The sequence below is a fragment of the Aythya ferina genome (genome assembly GCF_964211825.1).
Source record: "Aythya ferina genome assembly, chromosome: 2".
Taxonomy (NCBI): Eukaryota; Metazoa; Chordata; class Aves; order Anseriformes; family Anatidae; genus Aythya; species Aythya ferina.
This window is the reverse complement of record NC_140297.1, coordinates 33887300-33906725: the sequence shown is the minus strand read 5'-3', so window position 1 is coordinate 33906725 and position 19426 is coordinate 33887300. Positions and strand designations below refer to the sequence as shown.

The 19426-nt window shown below is 39.4% G+C and overlaps 1 protein-coding gene across 3 annotated transcripts in view; it reads left to right on the top strand.

Moving 5' to 3' along the window:
- Nucleotides 1–19426, top strand: part of RAPGEF5 (Rap guanine nucleotide exchange factor 5) — a 161383-nt gene that overhangs the window by 49589 nt on the left and 92368 nt on the right. For all 3 annotated transcript variants that reach the window (XM_084507491.1, XM_084507490.1, XM_084507492.1), the window contains exons 7-8: nt 906–954; nt 16295–16371. In XM_084507491.1, coding sequence (XP_084363617.1) covers nt 906–954; nt 16295–16371 — 126 coding nt within the window. The remainder of the gene's footprint in view (nt 1–905; nt 955–16294; nt 16372–19426) is intronic.

The following is a 19426-nucleotide window of genomic DNA, read 5'->3' as shown; positions in this document are numbered from 1 at the left end:
ATCTGGGGTGTTGTAGGTCAGATGGAGAGTACTTGAGGCAGCTGCAGGGGGGATAGACAATGGCAGTGAGAAGCATAAAGTATAAAAATAATGCATACTATTGAACTTTACTGATAGAATAAGGAACAGACCTACAGAGGGAAGTAGGTATAGGGCTGAGCTGGGTAATGAGACTGTCTGACAGTGTAGAGATTATAGAGAAAATAAAGGGAATGCAGAGGCAGGAGGCTGAGGAAGGGAGATGGCTAGCATGGCAGGGTTATTTCATCACAGTCTAGTAATATAACCTGTAGATGTGGAAACCATATAGCTCCTATTTCTGCCTGTTTGTTTGAAGCTAAATTTTGGTCCTAAAATACTCAGTCATGCTATTAGGAGAGGTTGTTCCCTCCTGAAGGCTCCAAAAATGAACTTTGGTTATATCCACAAACCTCAGCATGGAAAATGCACCTATGTTAGAGTCGCACAAAAGTCCAGAATTACAAGTGTGTTCAGTAGAGGTAGAACAAACATTTAACAAGGCAAGGAAGAAGCTTTAAGTGTGTGTTTGTGAACGGGATATGCTGTAGACCAGGCTACTGGATTGCCCACCTCCCTAAGGAATGTGAAGTATTTACATAAAATTAAAGTTTTTTTTTTTTTTAAAGTCACAGAATTCCCATCTGAAGAAGAAATATATTTGTTAGAAAAAGTGACTGTAGTTCCAAAACTATCTGCATAACTCTGTGTGCAGTTTACTGCTCCAAAGGCTTGATAGCCTGTATCTTTCCAATGTTTTTTTTTTGTTTTTTTTTTTTTTTTTTTTTTTGTTTTTGTTTTTTTTTTTTAAATTTATTTTTTTTTTATGTGTTTGTTTTACTATGTATCAGTAACAATAACCATCATTTCCTTTCCTGGTATTTTAGGTACAGAGAGAGCTGGCTGCTGTCATTGCCTTGAAAGCAAGGAAGTCAGGTGAGTCAGATTGGACTTTAGAGAGGTTTTTATAACATTGTTCCTTTTTGTTATTGAAGTATTTGAATTTTCACTGCTGTCTCATTAACATTGGGAAGCAAAGATAGCAGACCTCGTTCCTCTCTCACTGGAGAATCTGTGTACACAGCACAGTGCAATTACTGTGAAGTTTTACTTCCCCTCACTTGTCACATCTAATGGCCTATCTGATAAAATCTGAATGTTATGGTTGAATTGAACTTGGGTCTCTTTCTGGCCAATGTCATCTTTATCTCTGGGTTTCCACTTTATAAAAGAACAACAACAACAAAAAAATTCCTGTGTTTGCTTTTATGGCCCTGTATTTCATGCCATCTTTGCTGTATTTTACCTGCCATGTCAGGTGAGTTTCTTTATCCTAAAGCAAAAGACCAACTTTATGTGTTGAGAACATGCTTTCCTTAAGACTCCTCTGGTACATACAGAGGGCTATGAAGGCAATTCTCTGTTACCAGGGCAGTAGAAGGGAAAAGCCAAGTGGATTACTGTAAAACCTCTCAGAATATAAACACTAGAGCACATGTTGGTGATACAGTGTAAAGAAATACTAAGATACGTGGTCATCTCAGCTTTGTCAGGGTTTATCAGCACAACCACTTTCTTAGCTCTGCCTGAGAGTTTTAAAAAAACACAACACTACTACACCAGAGTAAAGAAATCTACTTGACTCAATACAGAGTTAACTCTACAGTGTCTACACCTGTAGGATAGTTAATCTGAAGAGAGGGCGAAACGCCTGTGGCAAAGGGAGAGTTGAATGTGTTACTACAGTAAACCAGAGGTGGAATTGACTTAAATTTTATTGGCATGTTCCCAAAGCTATTAAGGTCTCTGGGACTATTTTTATGAAGCATCTCTTGTGACTTCAGTGATTTTGCTAGAAGTTGAGATCATGGATCTTGGACTTTGAGCTATTTTCTGACTTGTAACCAATATGGTGTCATATGATTTGTATGTCTGTCTACCTGCTGCTTGCAAGCACAGCACAAAAGTTATTATATGCTACACACAAAATATCTTAAACTAAAGACACCAGAAGATGTGGTTGGCATATCTGCAAATATTTCTGTATGCAAATATAAGTATTACAAAAATATTGCAGACACTGTGATGCCTGTTGGTCTTGAAATAGAAGTACCCATAGGTTACATCCATTGCCATCTGTAAATGTAAATCCGCAGAAGGTAATCATAAATTGAATCGTGAATTCAGACCTAAGCTGCTTCTGTGAGTGTCACAGCTTTGCTTTTGGGGCTGCTGTAGTAGTTCAAAAACATCAACACCCCTCACCTGCTTACCCTCACCTTTTGTCACCCCAGTCCCACCTCAATGTTAATGTCTGAACATGGAAATGCTTCTGCTCTGGTTTAGTGCAGAGCAGAACAGGTTATTATAAGGAGGATTGGAAGATTCCTTTTGTTTTGCCATAAAATATGTTAAGAGAGTGGTTCCACGTACCTTGTACTTAGCCATTTTACAGCTCCAAGAAATCTCTGTTTCTATTTCTCCTCTTCAGTTGTGTCGGCAAATATTATTACTGCTATTGTTAACAAACAAAACCTTATTCCCCAAACGAGTTGTCTTTAACCTGAATTAGCATCTCATTTCCTTTTGGCTCCATAAGCAGTTGTGTCAGTACAAAATGGGATGGGCAGCCGGATCAGGAATGAGCTGCAGGAGAGTAAGCAGAACACAGGGAGCAGGTAGAAATATTTTAGTTAAAAATCACAGCCTTAAATAAACAAAGCTCCCTGTAGAGCTGGAAAATGCTGACCAGGCTTTCCTAACACATTAATGTAAACACCAGCAATATCGGTTTAGATCTGGACAAAAGATACCTCTTTAGTCAGTTTAACTAGCACACACTTGTTTTTGAAATTTGCATTTCTTTATGCCTCATCTTGGATGACTGTAAAAAAAAAATATGGCTACTTGAACAGGCATAACTGTAAGGACTAATTTAAGTTAATGCGTTTACTACAGTAGGAGTGAAGTAAATTAGGGTGGTTGATTATGCTTATTTGTTTTATTGCTGATGGTTAAGTTCACAGCATAGCAGTTGTTGTGAGCAATGCTGTGCCTGGTGAACTAAAGCATATTTCACAGAAAGTACTTCTGGAGCTAAAAGCCACAGTATCTTTCTAAGATATTGTTCTTCTAACCTTGTCCAAGACTCCATATAATTCCAGGAAATAAACCAACACAGATCAGACAGAGTTGATTTTGGCATTAAAAGAGCGGCACATGGCTATTGGGCCAGCTGCCTTGGTTTGCTTCCAGGCTGGTGTGAATGATGTGGGTGCCAGGTTTGTATGCCCTGGGATTGATGAAGGCTGGCTATGGGCATCATCCTACCTGGCTGGGTGGAACCTGAGTGCTTTTTATTTTTATTTTTTTACATCAGTATCCAAAAGCTTTCCTAGAGGTCTGCAGCATGAAAACCAAAGCAGAAATTTCCACCGTACTGCTTTTTGATGGCTTGGTGTTTTTTAAATTACAGTGTTTCAAAAGGTTTTCCCTGGACAGCTTCTTAGCATTACCAGTAAGAGCAAAAAAAAAAAGAGTATTTTCCTTCTTAATAAAAAGACTGTGTAATTTGTTTCTAAATTACTTTAATTTCTGAATATACCTCTGCCTTTAGAGAGGCACTTTTGGGTGATTTAATTGCATTAGAAAAACTGGCTGATAAAAGTTTTAATATTACATGTCAAGGACTGTCGTAGTAATCGCTGGGCCACACTGCATGAAAAGTGCTATACAAGCACCTCAGCTTCCTCTGCAAGAGGTGAATAGGGTCCAACCACTAATATCTGCTGTGCTTGGAAACATTGCCTTTGGTTATCAGGGTGAAACAAGCAGTTTGTTTTTATTGAAATGAAGCTTGGGCTGCTACACAGTGGTAGAAGAGATTCAGTGTATGAGAAGCAGTGATTATAGCTATTTGAGTTCTTGGGTCAGAATGGCTGCTTCAGCTCAGAGATTTAGATGCTGTCTGTATCTACTGACAAAATGCTTTGAAAACCAAGGCAGAGCGATGAGCCTGATGTGGGGTAGGGCAGAGTATCAAATTCATGCTAGCACAGGATCTGGCTTGATGGAGAATGTCAGCTAGCAGAAAGTGAAGCCTGTAGGGCGTGGAGGAGAATGCTTTTCCTCCAGAGGTGTTCTTTAGTCTTTATTGTGGGGTGGGAGAAGAAGAGAAAAACATAAAACTGACAAATGGCTGAAGGAAAAATGCAGAACCTGAGGAATGAAAAGCTTGTAAGCTGTGGAAAAGACTTCCCTTTTCTTATTTAAAATGAACACTGCACTTATACCACTCCAATAGCAAGGTGAAAGCAGATGGATAGGTACTTGAGAGCCCTCATGCAGAGGGAACTCAGCATCAGTAGTTCCTTTGTAAATAGAACTAAAAATTGGGGTAAAACTCATGTCTGTAATCGTGAAGTCTTGATGGACTTTAGTAACACTGTTAACCAGAAAACACATTTATATTTCAATAGAATAAAGCTCTCATGATAAAGCTGACCTAAGAGGAGGAAATGAGCTTATGCACTTCTCTGTGGCTTATTAAAAAATGCATTAAAATTGTTCTTGGTTAACTTCAGAAATAAATAGATTAAATGCTGTCAACCTCAGTTTGGTAACAGGTCTTGGGGAAGCAAATAACTGGAGAAGAAGACAACTTTGTTTTTAATTGCAGGTACTTGGCATTATAATTGTTTTGTTTATTTATACCTTTCTGGTTTCTGATCGCTTCTGCGAGTGTGCTGGAACACATATAGCCTCCATTCTGAAGGTTTACAAGGGTTGGCATTTATCTCAATTGCTTGTCATGGCTCATGACATGTTCCTTATGTGTTAAAAATGGTGGCTAAAACAAGGAGAAAATGCAGCAAACAGCCTAAGGCTGGAGACTCTAGCCAGTGGTGTAGCTACACAGATACATCAGAGCTGATCAAAGTCTGTCAGGTGGATGCTCTGAGCTCGAGTTAATCCTGTCAACAAGCAGGAAGCCTTGCATCTGTGTGCATGAACCTAGTTGTACTCCTGGCATTGCCCAACAAATTCCTTTAACTTTATATCTAAAGGAAGCAGCCAGCAGGGGGTCACTTCTCCCCTCCCTGCAGGGCAACCACAAAAGCCCTTGCTCTTGTGTGCATTTTTGCTTCCTCTTAGGAACGTGATTCAGTTTTGCATAACATCGTTAGATACTTTTTGGTCATACCATTCTTAAATTGACAAGCAATATATATATTTTTTTTATAATAATATGAGTTTGTAATATATTAACTCTATTGAGATGTTGTGGATTGCCTCCCTCTTAATACTGATTTACATCTATGCATATCCACCCTTCCCCTTTATTTTTGCATTGCTTCTGTCAGAACTCGGTTGTCTATGCGGTGTGCTTAGTATTTTCATTTTGGGGCAGACAATTCAATGCGAACCAGTCATTGGGCTCGAGCTTTGCCGGCATGAATGGAAAACAAGCTGTGAACAGCTCTTCCTTTCTCCAGCCGCAGTACCACCTCTTGAGCACGGCTGTCAGAGCTGTTTGCATGGCTGTACTTAAATGCACTCCAGGCAAAGTCAGCCTGGTTAAAAACACGCTAGCAGCCAGGCTGAGTCAGGTTAAAAGTCCACCCAGCTCTGATCCCACTGTGAGTGATGACTCGAGGATGCTTAGGGCAGGGAAACAGAACGAGTACAAGCAGTCTTTCTGATGTGCTCACTCAGCATCCACCGGGCTGTGCTAGAGTTGTCTTGCTGTACTCACACTGTTGAGATGGGCAGCACTTGGTGGACCTTCCTTTCATTAATTTGTCAAATTGCTTTTTGAACCCACTTAACTTCAGACCTTTTTCACATCTTGTGGCAGTGAGTCCCACAGTTCATGTGTGCGGTATGTGAAAGCATATTTTTTCTTGATTGTTTTAAGCGCATTCACCATGACCCTCAGTGTATTGTGATACAACTTTTTGGTTATGTAAAATGGTGAATAATCCATTTCCAATCTGTCATCATACTGTTCACTATCTTGTGCCCTTCTGTCATAACCTCAGTGAGTTGTCTCATTTCCAGGCTAAAACACTAGTCACTCCTTATATTAAATCTCTTTGATTCTGATAATCTTTGCATTGTCTTCTATTATATTGTTTTGAGATGAGGGCAGCCAGAACAGCATGCAGTATTTAACATGTGGAAGCACCCAAGTTTATGCAGGCAGGAGTTAATACTGAAGTTAAAATGGTATTATAGCATTCTGTTTTGTAACATTTCAATTAATTATTAATCCTCTTTTTTTTTTTTTTTTCATATTTTTCTTTTTGATCCCTACTAAGTATTGAGCTAATATGTTTTAGAAAACCAAACTGTTCAAAGTTGTGATTGAGCACTACTTGTTGCCCTCATACAGTTACATCTGATTTTTCCAATAGGCGTTATTTTCCTTTTGTCAGTATTGGACTTTATATGTGATTTTTTTCCTCCCTGCTACTCAGTGTCTTTAGATCCTCTTGGCAGATCTGCACAGTTGGTTTTAGACCTGACTACACTGAGCAGCCTGTGTGCCAACAAACATGTGTGGCTTTTGCTCTGCTGCAAAGCCACACATCAATGTGGTACATTGATGTGTGGCTTTGCAGCAGAGCAAATTGGACAACTCAGTGCTTCCAGAAGGGGTGCTCCTGCTCGCCTTGCCCTGAATGTGGGTGTGAAGAGCTCACACTTTGTCAGATGTGTGTGCAGTGCTGTTCTGCAGGGCTGAGAGGTGCTGGAGTTGGTACAAAGCAAGGGAGGCAGCTTCTTATCAATGGGCTGGGGAGCTGGATGTGGGAAGGAGCCCAGAAATGTGCCTTTTGGCAGCATTGAGCTGTTTTATCAGCTTACTTAACTCAGGAAGCTGTGTCTTGACCACTTAGCCCTTTTCCTAAAGTAGCACATATCATTGTGAGACTTCCTAGTAACTTTCCTCCATAAGAATTAGAAAAAAAAAAAAAAAAAAAAAAGTCAGTTAATGCTGTATGAATGTTCTATGTTGTCATTATTTCCTTGTAGAAGAGTTGTTATATAGATGCAGAAAACCTTGAGAATTTGGAGTGGTACACATACTTGAAAATGAAGTTATCATGATCCAAGGTCACCAAAGAGTCGAGCAGTTCCATATTATGTTTTAATCTGGAACATATTAGGTACTCTTTAAAGACACAAGTCTTGTAAATAAGTAGATATATAATACCTCTCTGAAATGGGCACATTTTATTATCACTTATTTTCTGCCATTGAAAAACCTCAGGGACTGGAGGAACTTGTTCCCATTCACAGAACAAAATGGCAGTCATGTGCTACAGACGTGTACTTTTTCCTTTGTGGAAAAATTGAGAGAGTTTGAAAGGTAGGAAAAGGTTACAACACAACATTTATATTAAAAATATCATGCTGCTTTTGTGTCCCCTTAGGTCTGTTGCCAGTGGGTTCATTTACTTGATTTAAGTAAGACCTTATTTCATTACAACTTTTAATTCCACTAACCATCAAGTTCTTGAAAGGAAGGGTCAAACTTAGCAAAATATGTAGAATAAGATGGATTTCTCCTGTGAATGTGGTTAGGCTGGACGTTAGGAGAAATTTCTTTACTGAAAGGGTTGTGTGGCATTGGAATGGGCTGCCCAGGGAAGACATTGAGCCACCATCCCTGGAGGTCTTCAAGAAACGTGTGCGTGTAGGACTCAGTAGCATGGTTTAGTGGTGGACTTTAGTTAAATGTTAGACTAGATTATCTTAGAGGTTTTTTCCAACCTGAATGATTCTACGGTTCTGTAATTTATCCTGGAGATAAATTACAAAATGCTCAAAATCAAAGTGCACACGTGCTGAGCTTTAGATTGGGCTCAGTAACTTTACCTTTACTTTTCCTATTCAGCCTAAAAGTTGTACTTGAAAACATATTCAGTGATATTTTTAAAGTTACATTGTGCTTCTAGGATTTTGTGCTCTGAAGAGAAGTAATCATGTAGGCAGGCAGCACTTCAGGAAGATGGAGTCAGGCTCCCTCCAACACTGGTAAGCGGAGCATTTTGTGCTCTGCAACCAGGGACAGAGTGTGGGACACGCATAGAGCTCTGCTGTGCTGTGTCAATGACCACCTGGTTTATACTACCCAGTGATTTCTGTTTTTTGTAGTTTCAGAATTTGAGACATCATTATTTCTGCATGATTTATAAGGTGCATACATGAAAATGAGCAATGCAAAATAGCTGCATAAATGATTGATGTTTTGCAAATGCATGGTAAGAGATTGCACAGTAAGGTCAAAATGAAAATAATCATGCAAAAAACAGTTCCCAGGTGAAAGTTTTGTTTTCGGTCCATTGGGAGAGGCATTTACAGAGTTCACAGAATCTGTTTGTTCAGAGTCCTCTTTGTTTCCTGTTCCTTTCCTGGCCATGCCCATAGGTTATTTCCATGGAATAGAGAGTGAAGTTTCACTTTGCACCAGCCTGCTCTGTCACTGTCCCTCTGCATGCCTGTATGAACATTTCCCAGCTCCATTTCCTCCACTCTTCCAGCATCTCATTTCAGGCAGCTTTTTTAGAGATGCATTTGTTGCTGCTTGATTTTTTTTTTTAATTAATTTTAGATATGTTGATGAGAAGAAATGTCTAAAAACACTGGGTAAAATTTTTGTGTATTCAGCTGTTGAATGGTTTTCCTTGAGCTGCTATTGCTACAAAGAACATCACTTAACATTACATAATCCTACATTGTTTGCAACTCATTTTCCACTTCTTTTCTCCTTGGTAAAAAATTATATGAGGTCATATGTTCACAAAGCATGTGTGAAATGTGGCTTTTCCTTTGTATGTGTTACAACATATCAGGAAATTAAAACCAAATCTCCCCTGGCCAGGTAAATCAGTGGTGGCTGGTTATCTAGCAGGAAATGCCCATCTTGTTTAGCCAATGGTTTTATAAATCATGGTCTTCTAACAAAGCACAATCTTGAATGAAATATGGGCCTTCAAAGTCAGATAAAAGGGTTCAGTTCTGATAAATAAAATAAACAGAAATTTCTAACAAAAACATTGTACTAGAATGTGAAAAGAATAGTAGCAAAGGCTGCTGGCCACATAGCTTGAGTTGGGAAATATTGGTTGCTCTACTTTGTGCACTCATTCTTTAATTTACAATGGCTATATAACACAGGGAGGAGGAAGTCTCATTTAAACTGAGGTTTGTCCTCCAATGGTCATTCAGATGCAGTGAAAAGGGACCATGACTTAACGATGTGTGGTTCAGAAAGATCAAATCTACATCTGTCAGCCTCCGTTCTTACCAGTCTGGCTTTGCTCTGTTTAGATTTGATTCCTACCCTTGCTCTTATCTGTTCCTTTTTGATAAACTCTGCAATGAGAGGAAATGTTTTTTTTGCATAATTTTCAGGAGTCCTGTTTCCTATTTCAGATCTGAAAAATGGCTTGTAGCACTAAGACCCTTGGGAACTTATTTTTCTGGATGGAAACTAGATGAGCATAATGAGCCTCTCTGCAAATTCAATATTAGTTCTATACCTAAGGTCAAGGAGAAGTTAATGACCATTTTTTACATACTGAAATCTGTTATGAAACCGACATTACATTTCATGTTTATGTCATTTAAAAAAAAAAAAAAAAAAAAGAAAAAAATTAATTTATATGAAATTGATTTAAGATACAAAGCATAGGTATCATCACTCTCAGATTAGTATTTGAGAGAAACTAGCATCATTGTCAATTTTGCAATAGTTCATTCCCAAATTTACAAGCACCTTTATTCCATTCCATGCTTGCTGTGCCTTTTTAGATACAAAGGTGATGAACAAGGCTGTAAGCTGGAGACTCTTTAATAATTTTTGCATTTTCTTTGTTTCTTTAATTAGCTGATTTACTCAGCTGATTGCACAGCTGTCTGGGCAACACCCCCCCAAGGGCCTGCCAACTGTTTCAGAGATATGTAGTGTACTCAGAAAAGGGAAATCTGTACAATGATTTGCATATATATATATATATGCAGAAATAGTGGCAAGGAATGAGAAAGCTCAAAGGCAATTTTCGTATTGCTAATAAAAGAAATCATGTTAAGGATGAGCTTAAAAAGCTTTCTCTTTTCAGCAATTTCTGGGAAAAGATTACAGTTTCATGGTAAATAAGGAACCAATTCTCAGTTGGAGGGTTTTATTCCTGGGATTATCACTGTGTTTTATACGCAGCTTTTGGAGATTTCAAACTTGTTCTGTGCTTGTTGTTTTTCCCCCTTTTATTTGCAATAAAACTGGGAAAACACAGCGGTATGTATGAAGATCTGGTCTGGCTTAAATGGTCCTCCAGACCTGAGCTTTGTAAAACATTTACTTGCTGCTCATCTCCTTCCCACCACTCAGCTCTAGTGCCTTGTGTAATAAGATAGAGGACTTGTCTTTTATTTTCCCCAACTGTATCAACTAGAACTATTATTTTTTTCCCCACTCTGATAAATTAATAAGCATCAGCAAACATGACAGCGTCATACAGCCCAGAGCTGCCATAGTAACCAACCTCTGTAGAGCCCTCTCTATGCCCTCCATGAAGAATAAGGGATATCACAAGCTCCATTGTTCAAAATAATAAAGTTTTCAAAAAACATGAACTGGGCTTAGAATCATATGATTTTTAAAAATGCCTTTTTTTTTTTTTTTTTTTTTTTCTGAGAAGTTTCATGCTGGAAACTTCCTTTGGATAAAAAGAGGGGGGGGGGGTGGAGGGGGGAAAGAGGGGAGAGAAAAACAGAAAGAGAAGAAACATGCCTCTAAAAAATGTGGGATATAAGAAGAATGCTAGAAGTTGTGAACTTCCCAAGAGCTGATGATAAATCAACTGGTGCAGGCTGCTGGAGATTCAGAGCATTGGACTTTTCCCCCAGGGAATTTTCTTGCAGATTCCTGAGGTCTTTTCAGCAGTGATAGTTTGACAAGGCTGGAAAAACGGCCTATAACTATCCAGCAGTGAAAATCTGCTGGCTTGTCAAATAAACAGAATTCTTCTATTCAGTGATAGGCTCTTTACCAAGTGCCAAGGTGTTGCCTGCCACCCATCTGTGGAGGGTATGTAGGTGCCCTTTGCCCTAGGAAAAAAAGATCCTGGTCCCATGGTTGGGCAGACACTTATTTTGGGGGCTGAAGCTGTTGGTCACAATGATTTTGGGGGCTGAAGCTGTGGCAACGCCAGCTGGCATGATGTCCCCTCTGCTGCCTGCTGCCAAAGTGCTTCGTTCTCAACCAGGGCATCAAACCCAGACTAGTTTAAGGTTGTGGACCCAGGTTTATGTCTGTTCAGAGAGGGAGCAGAAAGGGTGGCAGGGTGTGGGACAGCCAGCTGTGATGCGGAGCTGAGTGTAGGACGAACAGATGTCCCTGCCTGCCGTGTCGTGCTGTCCAGCAGCAAAATGGTTAATGGCGGTGGCGTCCCCTCTGCAGCGTTTAAATAATTAGCTCTCAGAGTTCACACCCTATTAAGCCAAAGGGAGGAAGTTCACACCTCTCCTGGTGGTATTGTTCTGGTGGGGCTGGTTGCAGCGCCGATAGCGCAGGGGTTTGTCTGGGGAAGGTTATCTTCGCTGCCAGAAGGGGTAGAAAGAAGAAACTTCATTTATGGCAGAGGAAGAAAGCCGTGCTGCTGCACAATAGAGCAAAGCCTCTGGGAAGATTGTAATGCTGTGGGTTCCAGGACTTTTTTATGGATGGATTTATTATTATTTTTTTTTTAAACTGTCCTTTCTACTTTCACTCAGGCAAAAGATTCTGCTGTTTTGTGTAGCACAAAGTACATGTTGTATGATGTGACTTCTAAAAATCTTGTACATCAAACACAATTTACCTTCAACTATGGGGTGTACAGAGCAACATCTTGGGGGGCAGCACACTGTGCAATGCTGAATCCCCTGGCAGTGATGCTTCTGTAGGCACAAGACAGCACTCGGTGCTGGGGGTGGCTCTTGGGACCCTGCTGCATGCCAGGCAGGCTAACAGGGAGCTCTTTGGCATGCCTCCGATTCTCCAGGCTGCTGAGGGAGATGAATCTTAAATTTGCTTTAAACTCTGTGGTGAGGCCATAAAAGCAGGGGAGCACTGTGGGTCAGAAATGTTGACACAAAGGATGTGCTTAGTTCCTGTATCAGTGATGGTTGTGTTCCCTTTCCCTTCTAATCCCCTTGTGATGGCTGACTTTGCTGACATAGCTAGTACATGATTTACTTTTCCTTCTTATTTCTTTGTTATTTTTTTCTGCTGATTTAATGAGCTGAAATCAGATTGCTAAAGGATAAAGCTCTCTCCTACAAGAACTCTGTATTCCAAAGTTAGTTTTATAGAAGAGTCCTCTAGCTAGACCTCAGCTGTGGTCCACAGGGACTCAAGGAACTCAAATCAGATGATGCCCCTTGTGATCCTGAAGTGACCATAGAAAAGTCAACATCCTGAATTCCTTAGGCTAAGTTGCAAATGGACGCATTTGAGCTGCACATTAACAAGCTAATGCTCATTTAACATCTTTTTCTTTCATTCATGGTGACCTTTCCCGTAGACCAAAGGAGGAGAAATGCTGCAGGTAGAAAAGGGGGCCGGTCACTATACATTTGTATACAGACCAGGGTAGACCCCCTTTGCTTTTCTGTGGTGTTGCTACTTTGTCAGATGTGCTGGAGCATTCGTATCATAAGGAGAGAATCAGGGTTTATGCTGGCAGTAAAGGCAGTGGTTGGCCCAGCTCCAAAATTCACAACTTTTTTGCATGTACACATCACAGTTTTAGGGAGCTGTCCCAGAATCAACACTTGCCTGGGAAATAATTTCCCATCCCACCCTAACCTTCCTGTTGCTTTTCCTTCAGTAGAATTTGCAATGCCAAGTCTTTTTAGTCAAAAATTTAAGGCAACTGAGAGTAAGTGGGAAATTACCCTTGAATTCTTATACTTTATGGCTGAACACTTATTGCATGCACAAGAGCCTGTTAGGGCAGTGCTGAGGCCACAGCCACAGGTTGGTTTCCTGCGTGGGAATTCTTGCACACATAAACCTGTGTACGTCCCATGTCATGGGATGTCTGTGAGTTGGTACTGGGTTAGGATGCAGGCTGTGTACAGAGATACAGCAATTTGTATCGTGTGTGCGTGTGTGATGACCCATGGAAAAGGTGTATGGTATTCCTATAGGAATATTTTAAGAGATTCATGGTGTTTTGTTGTTGTTGTTCTGTTTTTTATATATACACAAAACATGTAATAATCTTTTCACACAGAAACCATGAAAATATAATTTAGGCTTGTTATTTGCCAATACGGCCACCTCAGTTCTCAAGGGACTGTATTCTTTTGTTGGAAAACAAGGTATTAGATGGTGTGATTCTTTCAGTATTACTCCCTCGATGTAGCTAAAGGATTCAAACTGTAGTTGGTTCTTGTGTGTTTGTTGGTTTGTTGTGTCCTCCCTGTCTCTCACCCAATCAGGTTTGTGATGGAAATGTCATGAAAAAGAGGCTGACTCTGCTCCCTCCCTCCCAAGAGGGCTAGGGACACATCACTGGAAGGTCTAGGATTATTTTTTTTCCTTTATGAAAATATTTACTGGTTCTTTTCTACATTCCTCATGCAGTCTAAACAACACTGAAGCCAAGGGGAGCTGTGTTTGGATTATGAACTTTTTCAGCGTTTTTAGAGCTGAGCTGTGAAATTGCTGGTTAAAAACAAAACAAAAACAACTTTTTTTTTTTTTTTTTTTTAAATCATGGGTTCATTTAGGGTGTGTCTAAACTGAGTCCATTTTCTCATCAGCTGTAAAATTTCTCATGCTAAAATTGTTCAGCTCCTGAAGCTGTCTGTAACTGCGGAGGCTGTGGACATGCACTTTCCTCTTCTTTGGGCTAGCTGCAAGATGCAATTTCCCACAGCCATTGGTGCTTGCTGTTGTCACTAGTACTGTCCCCTCTCTATTCACCAGCTGGGGTAGCAGCTCTTTCTCTAAGGTTGTTCTTTCTCTAAGGTTGGCTGGTTCATTTTGGTCAAAGTAGGTCTGGGCACTGGCCCTGGCCCTGGGCAAGGGTGGGGACACCCATAGCAGAGCAGCAGGGAACTGGTTATCAGCCACCAACCTTTTCCCCATCGCAGCTGGTTGCAGCATCCCCACCTGCTCAGGCTTGTGGGAGAAGCTGCCTGGACCCATGGAGATCACCTGGTTGCTTAAAATGCCATGAGTAGCAGCCAGCATCTGAGGGGATGCTTTGGCCATCAGTGGCTAGCACAAATCGATTTTAGGAAAAACGAGGAAAGTAAAAGGAGAGTTAGGGAAATGTGTTTCTTCTGTCACAGCCATAGATTTGAGCAATTCACAAATGCTCAAACAAATGTATTTTTAGCATTCGTTACTGCCTTCTGGCATTGCAACATTCCTGTCTCATGCCTGTTGTTCTGAGTCACGTTCAGCACATCCATACCCTGAATGCTTCATGCCCTGCAGCTCTGGGAGGAGGAAGGCTGGGACTACAAGGGAAGGGGCTGCACAGAGCCTCTGGCATGGCTGCTTGGAGTAGGTTGCCTTGAGAAACCATGGGATAGGAAAGCAGGGGCCACACAAGGCTTTTGAGGCTGGAACTCCAGTTATGGTTTTACTGGATTGTTACTTTTCCAGCAGTGTCACAATCGTGTTTTGGTTTCACCTGGCTTTGAAGACTACTGTGATTTAACCCCAATTATAAATGCTTTGTGTTACAACTAGAGACTAACCTGGTATTTTCAGCATTCACCTTGAATTTCAGAGGTTGGCTGGTGAAATGGTGTCAGCAAAGCCACTATTCCAAATTTGTATCAGACCTCTGTTTTCTTTAGATAGTGGATTAAAAAAAAATCGAATAGAATATATTGTGTTGACAAAATTACTTTTTTTCTCTTTTTATAATTGCATCTGTATTACTTTTTATTTATTTATTTATTTATTTTTTAATGGTATAACCGTGCAGGAAGAAAGAAGAATTGCAACCTCTATGGCATAGCAATATCAACAGATATCCTGCAGTAAAAAGAAAATAAATCCGTATCCTTAGAGTTCATTAAGAGTCTAAAGGTACTTTTCTTTTAAGGTGCTGGATGCTGCTGGAGGTTTAAACGAACTTTACCTCATGTCTGCAGCAGACTGAACAAGCCAGATCTCATGGCACCAGTTACCTGCATCAGCTCAGCTGTGGTAACCTGGCTGTGTCTAAAGGTTCAGGCTGAGAGCTCAGGACAGCTTTGGTGAAGGTGGCTGATGAAGCTGGGATAGGCGAGCTCTGTCACTTCAAGGATGCTTTTGTTGTTACAGCTATTATGGAAAAGTCATTTAGTGTGTAGAAAAAGGACAATGGTATTTGAGAGTGGTGGTTGTAAGAAAAGTCACTTCTCACATGTTTCATTGAGTCTTATCTGACTTCCCTGTTGTGTGTCACATTTCAGAATGGCTGAGGGCTTGCTGTCCCCCCACCAAAATATTGTAGGAGGGAGTGTTGACTGGAAGGGGTTCTACTTGGGCTCTGTAGGTACTTTTGCACCCTATAGGTACATCTGTTTACAAAACAAGTCTGATGTGTCCCTCCAAAAGTGGTCCCTGTTTCTTAAGCTATAGACAAGCTGATATCTCTGATTCAGCCCTTCCACAGTTCATGTCTGATCTAAAACTTTTTTCTCCGAAGTCTGGCAAAACTCTGCTGGTGTTAAGTGGAGTTGATTGAGCTAAACTACAGGTTTCTCTTATTGAGCTAGCTGTGAATAATCTTCAATAGACCGTCTTCTGTTACCATTTATTTTTGGAAATGATTTTCATGGATAGTGGTGGTATTTGAGATTGAGATCACTGCTTACATAGAATTTTCCAAGGTTGAGATGAGGGATAAATCTGGTTATTTTGTTTAGTCTGAATTGACCTTCTGCAATGAAATGAAAATAAAGGGATGTCTGTTTTTCATTCGTCATGAGTCATTAAGTCTTGTTATAAGATATAGAAAAGATGGGAGTTTCCTTACATTGCACTTCTTTATCAGGAATAATACAGCAGCAGGAATATACCTATTCAATACTACGTTTTAGTGCTTTGGTAAAATAAGGTATATAGAAGTCAGTCCAAAACCACTCGATGACTTAATTAGAAAGCTAAATTTGGAACCATGTTTGTTATGTTTGATCTAGCCTGGGCCATGCTGCTTTGGGCTTCTTGTGATTAGAACATACACACTTCCAATACATTCTTTCTTTCTTATTTTAGCAATTCATCAAAATGAAGAAAACAACAGTCAAGAAAAAAGAGGGCTAGAAGAGCTCAAGGATACCTCTGATGCTCAGGTAAATGTATAAGATTAACAGCATCTCAGAGACTTTTTCAGATCTACAAGTTGAAGGATCTGTTTCTGATAGCTCTTTAGCACTGGGAAATGGATTTGCCCCAATGTTCTGAGTGGGGAGCCCATAGGAAAGAGAAAGTCTGCTGGATCATGTCATATGTGACTATTTAGAATAAGATTGATGATCACCCTGGGAATTAATCCCATGATGTTGAAATCGGGCAGCATTTTTAAACTCTCTCTGCTCTTTCTAGATAATACATGTAGCATATACCAGATGTGAAAATAAAATGAGATGTGTTTAAGAGGCAAGGGCATATGACATTTTGATTGAAATTTAATCACTGTAAGTAGACATGCAATAAAATGAGGATACTTAAGAGTCACTTGAGTATAAGCAACAACCTTTTTTCTTTCCTTCCCTAACTGCCCTCATTTAGAACCAAAACATGCTTCTAGATATTACTCAGAAGAAATTTAACTACATTCTCAAGTATTTTACTGTGGGATTTCTTACCCCTTTTGATTTTGTGAATCTTTTTTGATTAATCTTCAGTTCATTCAGTCATTCAGTTCACTCATTCAAACTGAGCAAGCATAACTATATTAATCATTGTACTGGTACTGATTATTTTTTCTACTTTAAAATTGATTTCTCCCATTTTTGACATTTTTTTTTTTTTTTTTAATTCTCTGTACCTCTTGAAAATCTTACATCTCCCACCAGTTGTCACCTTTTCTTTTCCTGACACATACAGCTTGTTGTTCCTGTCTCTGATTTCTTTCTTTACGTTTTGCCAGCTATGATCTATGAGAAGCAGGATTTGCATTGATGTCTGACTAACAGCATTCTAATAGGTACAAGCCCTGCACCCATGTCAGCAATACCTGTATCTTTCTAGAGGTACAGGTTCTCTTGAGCACTGTGAGTGCAGAAGAGACTGCAGACACCTTCTGTAGCAGACCTGGATCATGACAGATACCTTGAGGGTGCAGACACAAGAGCCTGGGAGCATGTGGACATACCTCTTGTATCAGCCTGGAACTGGGACTTTTAGCACAGTCTTCACAGTAGTACTTGAGCAAGGTGTTCAGAAATGACCTTTACTTTTCTGTTCTTAATTGCAGCAAGTCACTAATCTGTTTTGAAAAGAAAAAAGTGTAGGAGCCCTAAGGCATGAAAATTTTGTTACCTAACTTTGATTCCTAAATGACGTCAGTGTGACAAAGAGGGTCAGTCCTCTTACACTTGTGTGTGCACTAACATCACTGAAAAAAAATAATCTGGTTTACCATTTTCTTTTCCATTTTTCATAAATGCTCTGTTTTACTTTATGTTTGTAATTATTATTTTGGGGAAACACTTGTTTGCGTTTATATAAGAGATATGAAAGAAAAGACTACAATGTGTGCTCAAAGCTCATAAGTAGACAGCTAGTAAGATTGCATAGGCAGATGACCAAAAAAACATAAGAATTAATTGTTGGTATTTCTTTGCTCAGACCTTATTTGGTTGTAAATCACCTTCTAAAATTTACAAGAATTTGAAACACATTTAAAATTAATTATTAATTGAGCAGTTAACAGAAGTGTTGAAGTACTCAACGGGGAAGACAGCAGTGGCATTGTCAAAGCAACTGTAGCTCTAATTTGTTCATTAGTCCCATAAAAACGACATTCTGCAAACACTGAATACAGTTTGGGTTAAGGGTGTGAATGATTTTTTCACTTTAGCGAGACCATGCAAGTGACTTGGAGCGAAGCAAATGATCTGTCTAGACAGTGGTGTATGGTTTTTAGTTTTCAGGTTGATCAAAGGTGAAGCCTGTAATAATTACATTATTTTCAAAAGATGCAGACAGAGACAGAGGTACAGTGGGGAAAAAAATCTCTTCTGTTAGCAAAGTTTCAGGGTGTGGTGCCTGCTCTAAACTCTACTCTGTTAAGTATAGAATTGTCATGCCTTGGAGTTAGGTTACAAAACTGTTTGAAATGTGGAGAAAATTCAGTACAGGGATTTTTGAAAGTGAGCATGCTATAAACAGTGTGCCATCCTGTCATCATGGAGATGTTTTAATTCACCTCCATATCAATACTAGCATATTCATTTATGGCTTTTGCAGATGAAATATTTTAAAAGGGATGTGCTGAAAAAGAAAATGTATTGTCCGCATCTTTCCATTTCCAACCTGAGTATTGACTAATTCATTTTCTTTACCATATTCCATTTCAAATATTCCATAAACACCTTTATTATAGTACTTTTGTGCTGTGAATGGTAGTGAAACCTCACTGTAAAGCTCCTACATTATGCTATCATTCAGAAAGTTAAAGCTGGTTAAAATATGCAATTTCATACTTTTCACCTTCACATAGGTTAGTACTTGCATCTCTGCTGATATACTTGAATCAGAGGGCTAAGCACAAACATTTGAGCATGCAGGATTGTGTAGGTTGTGTGCCTGCACAAAATACAGATTGCAATTGCATTTTACAAGTAGGATTTCTGGTCTTTACCCTTTTGCCTAAGAGCTTTAGAGGTATTACTTGAAAATTAAATTCATATTGACAAGTGAAAATGACCAGTAATATGAGACTAACAGTATCTTCACAACCAGCTTTTAGAAGCTGTCATCAATTAATTAGTTGAGATGGATGGTTTCTTATATTATTAAGCAGAAAGATTTATAGTGGAAAGTCAGTATAATTGAGGAAAATGAAATTAAGAGTGAGGGATTTGTATTTTCCTTCTTAATTATGAAAAAGCATATTTAGACTTTTGTGTTTTAAGTGTTATTTACTGCCAGAGCCAAATAAGTATGCTTAACTTGATATTACTCTAACTTTCTCAGAAAATTTTAGTTGACTTTTTATCCTCTAGCAGCCCAAAAAATAAAGAATTTTTCCCATTCTTTACAATTCTTTAAATTAAAAAACAGTGGGGGGAGTAGGCACATGCTAAAAAGTAATGTCTCTACTTGGTGGTTATTTGAAGCAGGAGGATAACAGAATTCTTTAAAGAAATTCTCAGTTTGAATACAGACAGTATTTGTGGC